At 34.8% G+C, this 14,797-nt stretch overlaps 1 protein-coding gene across 2 annotated transcripts in view; it reads left to right on the top strand.

The window, feature by feature from the left end:
* DENND1B (DENN domain containing 1B) overlaps positions 1 to 14,797 on the top strand; it is a 165,864-nt gene that overhangs the window by 125,435 nt on the left and 25,632 nt on the right. For both annotated transcript variants that reach the window (XM_050901330.1, XM_050901331.1), the window contains exons 15-16: positions 8,283 to 8,384; positions 14,138 to 14,228. In XM_050901330.1, the coding sequence (XP_050757287.1) occupies positions 8,283 to 8,384; positions 14,138 to 14,228 (193 nt within the window). The remainder of the gene's footprint in view (positions 1 to 8,282; positions 8,385 to 14,137; positions 14,229 to 14,797) is intronic.

Below are 14,797 nucleotides of genomic sequence, written 5' to 3'. Positions count from 1 at the left end.
TCAGAGTATCTTAACAGGCAGAAGTCTGCTGGCAAATACCAGCATGCCTTGGATTGACATCAACTTGTCCAAAGACAAAGTGTATTTAAAAAAAAAAAAAGTGTAACTTATTTTGAGCTGTGTTTTAACTAATAAAATAAACATAATGTGTTTATTTTGAGCATAGTTTTAATTAATTTAGTATTTTACAGAATTTTTGCTGTGATAGAAAGATTTATTAGAAGCTGAATTTGCTCTGGATTAGTAGAAACTAAGAGGAGTTGTCCCATGATTGTTCAGCTCATTTTACGTGTGCCTTTTGAACTCAGTTTCATGCATTGCGAATTGGGAAGTTCAAAAAAACAAATCACATTTGACTATATTAGGACCATTTGTCAGGAGTCTCAAAACTTGTGAACTGTTATTGCAAAGAAAATACTACACTTTGTTTTGGAGTCTGTGGTGCTAGATCTAATAAGAAAATCTAAACCACAGTTATGGACTTTATTTACATTCTTTCAGGAGCTCAAGTAGTATTCATGTAGAAAATTTGTAGAGGGTATACTTAAATGAAAATATTTTCTATATAGATTCGAAATACTTTTGCTATAAATAAGCTTGTCATATTTTCAGAATCAAGAACTGAGAGGTTTTGGAGTACCATTTTTGGGATGGCAAATATCCTGATGAAAAATAAAATAATGTATTTGGATAGTTATCGATTGCTTGTAAGTTGAAAAATATGTTTAAGTGAACTGTTTTCCTTGCAACTGTGTGTTCTGTATGATTTTAACTTGAAACATGAAAAAAATGTCATTAGTATTCACTTTGTAGTAAAGAACAGCTTTAATAGTGTCTATACTCATCCAACACTTCTCTTCACTCCAAACGCTGTTCATCACACTGAACGCTCATTCTGTGCAACTGTTTGTTTTCAGCATAGGACAGATTCTCCTCGGTATAGCAATATGTCTTGAACAAACGTCTAGCAATTATTGAAAAAAAATGATTGGTGAAAGGGAAAATAGGAAGCTTCAGGGGTCTTGAAAGGAGTTCATGGGACTCCAAAAGACCATATGGAAAACTTGACTACTGTAATACAGACAGGAAATATGACGTGTAATAGATAAAGGTGATAATATTTCTTTGTGTAATAAATGATAATAAAAAACTTAATCCAGTAAATGTTTCCAGGAAAAGTGGAAATAGTTGGTTTTTTCTGATTTAATCACGCTACTGAATCAAAGAAATCGGTCAAATTGATATAAGTGCCAAAAGTATTTTTGTAATATGCTACACTTTACATTAGCAAATATTGCATAATAGGAGTGGATCTGTAGAGCAAAACAGTACAGTTGGTGCTAAGAACCTGACCTCCACACAGTGTGCATTTCTACCTTTATTGTGCTTCTTATTTTAGTCTGATGTTGAATAGTGAATACCCATGACTAGCTGCAGCTCATTTTCTGCTTTAGTTTAATCCAGAAGGAATCCAGTTCATGCATGGTAGGTGGGGATGATTGAAAAAATTGCTTCGCTGTCATTTGATAAATGACCGAAAAATAATCCAGAACAAAATGTCATCAGTGGAATGGTGAATTATAATGTTTTTGAATACGGTCTCATTCACGTAGAGGGCTGCAATCCATTTTGAGACGTTGGGTGAGATGCTCTGACAGGGGAATGTGCGTGGACTTTGGAGGGGTCTCCAGCAGTGGCAGTGAGGCCATTCAAAGTGTTTTGCTCTAAGGAGCCCTGGACTGTAGAAAGGCAAATGATCAGTGCATGGTTGTACTCACCCAGCTAGCAGCTGCAGCGTGAGCCATTGCACGATCTACATCAGTGATCACAAACAGTTTTGATCACAAGAGTCTAACCGTGCTGAGACATTGCAGTGATCAGTGTTGTTAGATAAGTGCTTCTTACATCATGTAAAAGCATATACAAATCCAAATTATGTTTACTTTGGGTGGTCACAACCTAGCCTTGAACCTTTTGTTGCTCTTATTTTCTTCAGGTAGTCCAGCATTTGGGAATTTATCATGGAATAATATTGCACGTTCCATGTTTCAGAATTGCATGCATAGGTGGGAATTAGATGCAAAGATTACAACTGTACAGTTTGCGTCATTTTGTCAATCAATGTATGTGCAACGTTGTGTTTTTTCTAGCTATTTTACTTTACACGTTCTTCATGGGTAATTTTTAGGCATTCTTCCTTATATCAGACGAGCCACACCAATCAAACATTTTCACAACTCTCTGATGGCTAGGGAGAACGGGCCTTACACATGGACTTGTGCAAACCTTGCAGATGAAAGCAAAGAATTTTTTCCATTAATCATATACCATATGGTCAGTTAATAAAACACTATATGATGTAAAGAATTCTTAAACAGGCAATATTCCCAATCTGTGTCTAGAGAGGGAGAGGTAGATAAGAGAATGAGGAAGGAGCGGAAAAATAATGAGTATAAAAGTATTTACCATGATAGAGATTAATTTTAACATCATCAGGAAAAAAAGCAAAGCAGAAAAGTTGTTTGCTCCTAAGCAGCAAACATCAGGAGGAAATACAGGTACAATATTTTAATTTTTTATTTTTAAAAAAAGATAATTCATCATGGCAAGTCAAATGCCTTTCAATTGTATTTCAAATGTACCAATCTTCTTACTTTATGACACATCTATTAAAAGGTTATGGAATATAAGCAATAGTAACTTATTTTCTACCTTTGAAAAATTGGTTTTTCTTCAAGAATTAGCTAACAAAAGATGAAGTCACTGAAAAAAATCACCTCTTTTGGGGAAAAAGTCCTCAAAGCTCTTGATGTTAAAACAAAAGAAATAAACCCAGGATAGCTTTGGTTTAAGTTATGATGGTTGTAACATCACTCATCAGGAATTAAGAAATTAAGAGCAAAGGCTAATGGCTTGCCCTGGAATGCTCAGCAGTAGGAGTTCATGGTCTCATCAGCATGCCAGGGGTTCCAAGATAACTTCCAGCTTGAAGATAGCACAACCTGTCAGACTTCACTTTAATTGAATGCTAACTGGAGTGCTTTGGGCCAATATTGACACTATTTTAAGTAGTGACATCGGCTTTCCAACAGATGCAGGTATTGTATTCAATATGCAATAAATCAAAATAATACAAATAAGTGTTATATTAGGAAAAAAAAAGGTGTTTTAAGATTCAGAATGCACCTGAATTACTTGAGAATGCATAAGTAATGATTGCTTGTAATTGAGTTTCAAAATGAAACCTTTTGAGGACAGGTATCTCTTGAAATGGACGTTGACTTGTTTACCTTTCCCCCAAGAGTTAGGCATAAAAAGTACAGCAGAGTACAGAAACAGAGAGAGAGTAATGAAATGCCAGAACATAGTTGGTGTTTAAATCCAGAACCACCTTGTGTAATATCTGTTAGTTGTGACTTCCGTAAGAATTTTATTTTACATGTTGAAAGCCATATTGTTTAATTTGTCTTAAGGACCGTAGTAGTCCTTTATTGAATATAGATATTGTATTAATAGGAGTTGTTGTAGGGTTTAATTGTGACTATAAGAAATATCAGCACATCTGAATCTTTTTTTGGGTAGATTGCAAGAAATTAGCAAATTTTGCAGAAATTCATTTGTAATTTTAAATGGCACCTTCCTGAGTAGAATCATAGGTCATACTCAGTTATCCCCTGACCTTTATCTCTGAATGTCATGACAGCAGATGAAATTTCGGCTTTGTACTTCCTTGATTTTAAGCAGAGGAATTTTAATATCAAAACCAAAATAGTGTTTAAAATTTTGGTGGTTTGTTTTTTGTTGGTTTTTTTTTTTTATTTTAATATATTATACAAAACCGAAGAAGCTATGGCCATACCTACCTACCTTATACTCTTCATGTAATAAGCGAGAGCTACCATATGAAACGGTTATAGCAATAGTACAAATAGTTGGTATGAGTCATCTCATACTACGGCAATATGAATGTTTTCTGAAATAAAAAAATTAAAATGTTTGTACTTCTTGTTCAAGTTAAATATCATTAGATTTAGAAAGCACAAACATACCTTCTAATCTAGATTATTTTTCCCTTTAAAATGATCACACTGTTTTAGCTCACTGTTTTCACATTCCATTGAGGTCTGTATAAATAGCTTGCTTAAAATGTGTATGTAGCTTAGAGTAAGAAATTCCTGCTGTGTGTGGCAAGCTATGAAAGGGGAAGAAAATTCTATAGCAACTGTTGTTAAAAGGACAGATATCTTGTTTGGGCATAGATTGTTTGGTCTGAGTATTAGCTGTCTACTTTTCAGTATAGTGTCCCCACTGGGTTTTGATCGAACTTGTTTTGAAAGTACATTGTAGATCAATATGACAGGGGCCATTTGATGGTCTAGTAGTTAAGTATCAGTGGAGCATTCCTCCAAAACTCAATTTCTAAAGGTACCCGGTTGTATTTGCAGAAACGAGAATGTTATAAGCTTTATGTATGAAAACTTCTAGAGCTATTTTTTTTAATATTGATTCAATAATTTATTTTTTAAATAGCACTTCAAAAGACTTCATGTTTACAGTAATAATCTTGAAGATTTGTAAAAAATTTATTTGGAAAACAATTTTGTTGTTCAGAGCCTTGAACAAATAAAAGAGCTAGGAGTTAATTGTATTATTTAATGCAATTTCAGTAAAGTTACAGCAGATACCCTGAGAAAACTTCAGTGTGGAATTTCTACAGGTTTTAACAGATCTTCTCATTTTCATGTGCTGAACAGGTAGGAGCTTTAAATCTACTCAAATTTTTAAAGCAACCTTGCTATCGGTAGGTTCAAACAACATAGATGACTTTTGGATGTGAACTCTTTATAGATCTAAATAAATTGGCAGCTAAGGAATAGCTTTGGTTATTCTGCCTCCGAACTGTACTGATAAGGGAACAGATGCACCAATGCATGAGTGCTTACTAAGTATCTGAAGCATCCAGCGATTAAAGGAAAGTATTTGGGAAAATATTACAGCCATGCACTAAAAATGTGTGTTGAACGACCGTTTCCTGGCATTCTGTTACATGGCTTGGGCGGGACAAGTGCCATCAAGTAAAACTATCTGACTGCTCTCTCTTCCTGGGCTGATGTGAAAGGGAGAGCAAGCATGCCTGTTTTCTCTTCTGCTGGGAGATAACCTCTCCTTTTTCTCTTTCATCTTTCCCAAGGCAATTGGGAAAGTGGCAGTGGAGGCATAGCTTAGTTTTTATTTTTCTAAATAGTATATTTTGAAAATACTGTTTTCTTTCTTTGGTGCTAAATTTAATGTTTCGTAGTAGGTCATGAGCCATCATCTATTCAGGTCTGCACTCCCACAAAGCCTCTGTATTTCCAGAAATCATTTCTTTATGTAACAACAACAACTATATATATATATATATGTATATATACATATATATGTATGTAAAAAAATAAGGAGTTGTTATAATTTGCTGCCTTGAAATTTTTTGGAAGAACGGCAGAACTGAGAAGAGAGTCTGCCCTCAGGAACACTATGTCTTGTACCACCATGTCTCACTGGAGACTATTCCATTTGTTTTGATGCACTTTGAATTTGCTAAGTAGCTTGGGGTCATCTTCTTAAGACAAGAGTCTTTAGAAGCTCAAGAATAGCTAATGCAAAGTGGGTCAGGACGGCAGTGCTATTTAAAGTACCACAAACATTTCAAGCTATTTGGCAGACCCAGCGTGTCCTGCATGTGTACAGTGTGCACCAGTTATCTTGGGATAAGTAGTAGATGGAGTAACTTGGGTGCTTCTCCTGGGACTTGATCGACACAGTGCTACGTATTGTAGTGAGATGGGTTTGCATACCACAGCATTCCAGCTACCCTGTGAAAGGGGAAGGATTACATTAGGTAAAGGTATAGCTTCTAGCTCTTCCAGTGAGATTTCTTTTCTGAAATCAGAGGTTCCATAAAGAAGTAAGGATGTAAAATTTAAAAACAAGTTAAACATGAACTTAAGTACTTTGCTGAGTAGGATTGGACCTCTTAAGAGAGAGACTTAAAAAGAGGGAAGCTTTTGATAGTATAGGAATAGGATTTTAAAATGACATCACAGTGTTTTTACTGCAACTTTTCCTTGGATCATACTTGAACCATTTAAAAACAAAGTGCAAGATGTAAAGAGCAGTTGAAAATGATGCAGAGCTACTCCACCAAACTTACCTAGGTCACATGCAGAAAACGCTTTGTGATATTCTGGAAGCACATAACTGCACAGTCAGCCAGAATGATGGAAAATGCATGAAGTAGCATGTGCGGTTAAACAGGCTTAGGAGCAGAAAGCTGCGGTGATCATGGGCATGAATAAATTTGTCTTTAAAGTGGCTAACAGTTGGAGTTGTGAAGCCCAGTATAGCAGCTGTCTTTGATCTTTTTTCTTTCGAATGGCTGGGGTGTCTTTTATTCTGTTGCGGGACTGCACTGTATATGTAGCTTGTGGGTAGTAAAATATTCTATGGTATGGTGTGGCATTTTGTTGGATCCTAAATTTTCTGTCTTTGAGACCTTTGGTAATTGTTTCTAACCTGGTAATTATTTTGGTTTTGTAAACTTGGATGAGAGGCCTTTTGGCTTTATGATGAAATCAGTTCATGTACCTTGATCGCTACACAAACTTTGTAATGTACCTATTGTTCATCCAGTTATGTTGAACAGCTTCAAGTATTTATCACAAAGTATTGACAAGACTAACAGAATTGGAGAGAATGCTCATCAGAAATGTCCAGCGGTGTCATGGTTTAACCCCAGCCAGCAACTAAGTACCACACAGCCGCTCGCTCACTCCTGCCGCCTCCCAGTGGGATGGGGAGGAGAGTCGAAAAAAAAAGTAGAACTTGTGGGTTGAGATAAGAACAGTTTAATAACTAAAGTAAAATAAAATAATAACAGTAATAAAAATATATAATAATAGTAGTAATTAAAAGGAATATAACAAAAAAAAAAGAAAAAAAGAAATAAAACCCAAGAAAAGACAAGTGATGCACAATGCAATTGCTCACCACCCGCTGACCAATGCCCGAGCAGTGATCCGCCCCTCCTGGCCAACTGCCCCCAGTTTATATACTGGGCATGACGTTCCATGGTATGGAATACCCCTTTGGCTAGTTCGGGTCAGCTGTCCTGGCTCTGCTCCCTCCCAGCTTCTTGCACACCTGCTTGCTGGCAGAGCATGGGAAACTGAAAAGTCCTTAACTTAGGATAAGCGCTACTTAGCAACAACTAAAACATCAGCGTGTTATCAACATTATTCTCTCACTCCAAAGCACACTGTACCAGCTACTAAGAAGAAAATTAACTCCATCCCAGTGGAAACCAGGACAAGTGGTCTGTGCACACTGAAGATTATCAAATTTTAAATGAAATTAGGGAATAACATAGGAGTCAATTTGATAGTTTATAAATAATCTTATTAGCATCTTTTATTTTTAAATGAGTGCTGTTTTCAGTAATAATTTTTTCAACAAACACTTCATTTTCAATGAATACTTGTTTATCTTCTTTCATCATCAAAGTGTTTTGGTATAGGGTTTTTGGTAACTATAGGCTATGCGCTTTTCCCATGTTGGGGAAATACATTTTATTGTATTAAATGTTAGTCTCATCTGTTCAGACTTTCTCCATAACAATGTTCCAAAAAGTTTGTAGCTTTTGTTTTGTGTAAAAATAAAATAGATGTGTATTTCAATAATTTCCTGTTATATCAGCAGCGTATTTATCAATCTTCTCATGTTTTGGTAGAATAAATATAAAAATAATTTCGTGCATATACATATTTTTGGACTGAATTAGAGTTTTGGTTTACTAGTATTGCTGGTTTAGCAGGCCAGGGAATCAGAGTAATCCTGAACAATAATGCATGTTAAATTATTTGAAGCAGTGGACCTGCTCTTCCTCAAAATTTGAACCGCTTCCTTGAAATTTTTAACAAAGAGTGCTATAAAGGTAACATGAACCAAATGTAAACCACTTTACTTTTTCCTTGCAATGCGTATTTTGTAGACTGACTTCATAAACCAGAGGTTCATTGCAACATGTATTTTGAGAACTATTTAAATCTTGTATGAAGATTTTGGGCTTTTTTGGTTGTTGTCTACGTCTATTTAATTGGATGCATATTTATCAAGATTGCTTGAAAGGGAATATTTGTATGTATTGACTATTAAGAAATAAATTTGTAATGGAGAATTTTAAATAAATCAGCATATTTGTATACTTTAGTTACCATCTAACTTTTTCTGTTTAAATTTTTTAGGGGGAGCCTATAACTTTCTGTGAGAATAGTTTTGTGAAGCATCGTTCCAGTACTACTAAGCAGTTCCTGGAAACTGCTGTTAATCTTCAACTGTTTAAACAGGTATGAGAGGGTAAATGACCCATATTTTCTCTTAAAACATATCCATGTTTAAATACATTTTCCTTTCTGTCAGCTTATGAAACTCTGGGATAAAATGTAAGTACAAGTACTTTGTGTACAGACAGTCATCCCAGTTTTGTTATATTTTTAAATCTTCAGTTGTAGTTAAAAAGAGTGGTGGTGGTGGGGAAACTCAACAAAAAAATAACCCCAGGGCGCAGAGCCAGTGCAGCACCTCTTCAGAGCCAGTCAGCAGCTCATCTAAACAAGAAAAATCATGGATCTCCCAGCTTGATGGTTGAACTTCATTTTCAGCTCTCTTGGCTCATGACCAAAGAACCTAAACAACATAGTGCTTACTTAAATTGGACTTCAGTGGCGTTTTATTTAAAAACTGGATTCATACTGTAATTGCAGCTTTCATTGCTAGGCTTTTTGAAGTATGCACGCAGAGAATGTTACAAACCTGAGCCATAGGGGTGGCCAGAAGAACATTCTAGCTGATCTGTTAATGCAGATTTTGAACTAAGAGAGAGCAAATTATTGAATGTCTGGCACAGCTCAGTAATAGTTTTATTACAGTCTTTGAAATGACTTTTTTTCTTTGTTTTTATTCTGTAACTCTCTTTTTTTTCTCCCTTTTCATCACATGACCCCATTGCATCAAAAGGGTGGTAAGAAACTTATTACTAGATTTTTAGGAAAATCAAGGAAAATCTGAATGAAATCAGAAGGTTCATAGAAGTATATATTTGCCTGCAAATAGCTGGAATGATTGAGGCATGGGAGTTCATGTTTAAATAATCTAGTAGACTACTTTGAAGATATACCATGGTAGATAAGAGAAATCCATTATACGTAGAATCTTCTAATTTTCAAAAAACATTTGGTGTTAATCAGAGGCTAGTGTCTAAAGTAAAGATTTATGCAAGGATGATAGTTTGTAGAAGTCCTGTGAAAATATGTTTCTCCTAATTGTGTAAAAGTTAAGGAAATACTGATCATAGAATTGGCCTCCTTTAATTTTACTGTGTTTTATTTTATACAATAACAAAATGTAAATAAAAATATAAAATAATAAAGACGAAATCTGAAACCTTTTGAAGTATCCAGCACATATGATTGAAATGGAAAGAAGTAATGGAGTAAACAGTGTTGTTTACATTTTGCGTATCTCAGTGCGATAAGCTAGCACGAAACTTTCTTAATAGAAAGCTGCCTACAAGCAATGTTTCTAAATTGTTGTCACACTACTACTACTAAAGCAAGCTCTTCAGCTGTAAGAAAAAGGTTTAACTCCACTGAAATGAATGGGCTTGTCGGTGTGGCTCTGTACTTACCTATTACATTTTAATATGTGTTCAATTAAACAGAATCAATTTAAAGTTTGTTTATAGCTTGTTTTAATTTTATTTCAACTAAAGGAAATAATATATTTTAGAGGTTTAGGAAATAGTAACAATTTTGATAATGTATGTGGTTTAATAGTAGTAGTAGGTTTTTTTCATTCCTCTAGTTTCTATTGTGAAAGTTACTCGTACTTTTTCAGCTAATCCTCAGCCCAGCTGCATCTTCTCCAGTTTTGCCCACTGACAAATGAGCTGTTTCCAAAGTTGTTTGTGTTCAAAAAGACTAAAATGTATTTTATTCTGTTCTGGAAAATCTTTTAAGCAGAAAATAGTTCTTAGAAGCAGTCTTAAACCTAGACCAAGCAGAAAGTAGGTACTTTAAATGCACCCTTTTTTGCCATAACTGTCAAGTAAGCTTTATTTGTGCCATTTTATAAAATTCTTCCTCTGTCCTTTTTCCTTTGTAGGTTTTTAATCTTGTCCCCCTCTCTCCTACATTAAAAGATGTTAATTCCTCTAATTTAACCACTCTTTTAATTTTGGAAGTTGTGGTATAGCTAAATTGCCTTTCCTTTATCTAGAAAATTAATTGTCAAAGAATCTGCAAGAACCAGGGTTTTGATAACTCATATGTTATATCTTTCCATTTACTCATTTACCATTTTTCCCCCCAAAATCTGTGTGTAAGCCTCATCAAATTGTTAAGGGCAAACTGACAGACCAGCGCTTATCACAGCCTTTGTTTTTTAAGTAATGTTACTGTTATTCTTCACTTCAGCTGTGTTTCCTTTACCTTGATAGACTCATAAAAACTTTTTTACTTCCAGATATATGTGCTGGTTTCTTTAGAATCGTGTAACAGAGGTGAATCTAGGGGTTTTTTTAACTCGAGTTTTATTCCTCAGGTATTATAATGTCCATTACTGTATCTCATTTTCATTAACACTTGGCATCATAGTCTTTACTGAAAATTGAGACAGGATATTTTTGGCAGGGACCATGCCTAGATTATCTTTTAGCATCAAACCATTCTCTTGGACTTGTAAGTTATGGATGTGTCTTTTACATCAGGTTGATGGCTTCACATTTTTGTAAGTTGAAAGGACTGTTCATATTGCTCTGAAACAGAATACACCAAACTGTTTATGCAAAACATACATTTTCCAGGAATTCATAGAAGTAATTTATGATAAATACCCTGATACGGATGACAGCTATAGGGACATGTGAAGTTCAATTTGCTGCAATTTGCTGGCTTTAGTTTTCTAAAGCTGTCTTCTGCCCTGAATACATTTAATTTTAAAACCCCTGGTTATCGTTATTCTTAAACCAGTAGGATATTTAATCATATAAAAAATATTTTTCTTAAAAAGAAAATAACTGTTATTTATATATTAAATATTCTTATTTCCTGATTTAATATTCTGTATATGACAGTTTTTCTTCAGATTAAATGTTTGCTCTCTTAGACTGTATACTTATGTTACTACTTTTCTCACTGTTTTTTTTCCACATCTTTGATGTTTGTACTATTATGTATACTATCTATTTGTTAGCTTTTTCTGAGCCTTAGAAAGGCTCCCCTTTAGTTAGGGTAACATGGAAGGTAGCTAATCTTTATTTCAAGCTGCAAACATAAGCAATTAATAATTGCATCTTACATGTCAAATAGTTCTGATGAGTGTCCAGGGAAAATATTAATTCAGTCTTAGAACTAGCATGAAGCCTAATGCTAGACTATCTCGTTAAATAATGTAATTGTATAAGTAATGTAATCTGCAACATTTATTAGGATTTGTTCCTAAAATGATGGGAAGTGCTAACTAGAAAAATAAATAATGAATGCAGGATTAGGACTTGAAGAGTCATAAGTCTCTGAAAATTATTAGAAATTTCAAACTTCATTTACAAGCTTTGAGTTGAGCTCTCTTCTTGCAAGCTACTGAGCTGTTATTGTGTGGAAATCACATTTATGATGTTTTCTTTGCTTCTACTAATGTTTTGTTTTTAATAATGGGTGAATTGACTTGGAATTTTTACTCCTGCCTAAATAAATGATTGGGTTTAGCTCACAAACATCATCCCTCCTCCCCCACGCCCCACCCTTTATCACCACCCCTTGTGCAACAAGATCTTCTGAAGTGAATGTAGTCTATAGTTTGTTTTTAGAATTCAAAATTATTTAAGGATTATGGTCGTTCTGTCTTTAGTCAGCTTAAAATCCAAGAGTAGCACTGGAATTACTAGTTTTTCATTGAAAGTGGTAGTCAACCATTGGCTCTCTGGATCTCAAAGTGAACGCATTTCTTGAAATAGCAGGCCCAGATTTTTCAAGAGAGTACGGGTTTGAAAAATGGGAGAAAACCATAAAGTGTATGTGTAATTCCACGTGCTGTTCTTTTCATGTAGCAATTTAAGTGCAACCATTAACAGTAAATTACTCAAAAATAATTACTACTGCTACCACTACTAACACTTATAATTTCCTTTCAATAATTTATCCAATATCTTTTTGCTAACAGTTCTGTTTGTCAGTATTTACATTAAGTACTGAGTTGGAGTGATCCTCTAAAAACTAAAATTCAGTCAGTGTCTCAGTCTTCTGTTGATAGAATTTTACCAAATGATGAGTATGTCCATAAATCTTATGTTAGTTTATAGTATGGAATGAATTCATAACTTTCCCAAAAGAGATAACGTCTTACAGTTCAAAGGCTGGGGATGGGAGTGGGAAGTTGTTTGGGTTTGTTTTTTTTTCCCCCAGCAGTAGCTAAAGATGCTCTTATCTCTTTTTCTTACTGTGAAATAATCCAGTGATCCCATAGTGGTCTGACCGTGAACCAACCTATTTGGAAAAAAGCCAACTTGGAGTAAAATGAAAAAATAAAAAGGAATTTAGACAAGAAAGAGAAAGAAATGGTTATCTTTGTGCTTGCCTTATTCTTGCTGCTGGAATTTTTGTACTCTGAGGAAGTAATTTGTTTCCTATCACTAGTCTGTTCATTGACAGGCATCAGATTGTCACTGACACTGTTTGGATAATCTGTGGTAAAATATGATATAGGCAAATAATTAATTTTGGTTAGTTCCTGTATATTGTTTAGTACCAGCGAATAACTCATAATTCTTGCTAGAAGATGAACCGTGTATAATTGGAAAAATGCTTTCTCACTTTATCTCTCAGACTTGAGGTAGCCTTTTCAAAACAAAAAGGGAGGGGTTGCTTCTTGAAAGAATTTTAAACCTCTAAGAATGTGCTCATTGTACTTCTTTGAAGCCCGGTAATTCTTAAAAAGAATGTATTCATTCCTTCTGAGAGGTTTAATCATTAATTATCTTATTTTGACTTTTTCTGACATATTTGTATCATTTCAGTCTTTGTATATACATTTATCTGTAGATGCAAATCCACATGCTCATGCAGTTGTAACGTCTGCATAAGGACAACTGTTGCAATATGCATCTGTAGATGCACCTAAATAAGTGTTAGTGGTTAAAAAAGCCAAAAAGGGCAAACGTGTTAGAACTTATAAATACAGTGGTGTGAACCCTGAACTGTGCTCAGTCAGGTGGAGAGGATCTTAGGGGTCTGCCTTGGCATTATGCCTCACTTTGTTTTGGCACTTTGTGTCACACTCCCATGCAGTTAAATGAAACGTCCTTCGAGTCAGGTTGCACGTTGCCAGTCAAATCCAACCTGCTGCTACCACCGTTTCTGAAGCCAAGCCACAGCCTTCCTCTGCTGTTTCACTGGATGGTTCTGCTACAATTTCCCTTCACGTACTGTCCATACAGGGTCATGTTTCTTGTGGAACACACATGCTTTTAATGGACCTCAAGGAGACATCGTAGCCTATTGTTTCTTTGGACTGGGTGTGGTGAAATATTTCCAGTTGTTCTAAAGGTACTTTTTGTGTACAGCAAGTTCTACTTTGGACCCATTGATGCATACCCAGAAAGGGATACCATAGGGAGGTTTGTTTATGTTGTTTTGTTGATGATACGAAGTAAAGTTACGATTTCACAACAGAACATCAGCGAATGTCTCGGTGACCTTTATATGATTATGATTACAAATCCAAAGTTACCATCTGTAAGGAAATTAATTAATAGATTTTCATGCCATTAGAAAAGCAAGAAAAGCTTGAAAAACATTTAAAATATTTCTGAATAAAAATTTGTAAGTTTTGCATAATATAGATAATTTACTCTGACATTGCTGCTGCTCATAGTTGCAACTGCTCTTGCAAAATCCATCTAAAAGCAGTATGTTATCCTTAAGCTGTACGTTGTCTTGAACATACATATTCCATTATAATGTACACACTTAAAATTATAACACTGTAAAGCAATAGAAGGGCCAACAAAGTGTGACTCTCTTTCTTTCCCCCCCCCCCCCACCAGTTTATTGATGGTCGGCTATCAAAATTAAATGCTGGAAGAGGATTCTCTGATGTTTTTGAAGAAGAAATCACAGCAGGAGGCTTTTGTGGAGGTACAGAATTAATTTGAGTGTACTCATTGACGCTTCTTCTTTGGGAGCTGTTCAACGTGATGATGTCCTCATGATGTCCTGTAAATTTTAGAAGTCATTAATCTTGTTACTGCTCCATTGTTTCCATTCATTCTTGGAAAGGTTTTAGCCTTTAACAAATCACTGCTGGGACACATACTATTATGTATCTAGTTATATCAGTATATTAAATGAAGATATGTTGGTTTAATCCAGTAAAATAACACCTAGATTTTAGTAGAGGGTGAAATATCACTATATTATTTACATTTTTAACTGCACATTTATATAATATGATACATGCTGTGTAAACTGTATTTTTAAAATAATTTTGAAATTTGTGCTGCTGAACTTTTTCTAGATAGTTATGTTTTCCTTAAACACTTCTTTTTTTCACATCTAATTATTTCTGCTGTGCAGAAGTCAGAATGATTTCCTGAACTTTTAGAGAAATTTGCTTTCTGCAGCAAATGTGTTACTCTAAAAAAGAGGGAAAAATTTGTAACGTTTATATATCATCTGAGAAGGGACAATGGAAGTTTACCTTCTTC

The sequence above is a fragment of the Gymnogyps californianus genome, chromosome 8 (assembly GCF_018139145.2).
Source record: "Gymnogyps californianus isolate 813 chromosome 8, ASM1813914v2, whole genome shotgun sequence".
NCBI lineage: Eukaryota > Metazoa > Chordata > Aves > Accipitriformes > Cathartidae > Gymnogyps > Gymnogyps californianus.
The sequence above is the reverse complement of the archived record's forward strand: the minus strand, read 5'-3'. Positions and strand labels throughout refer to the sequence as shown.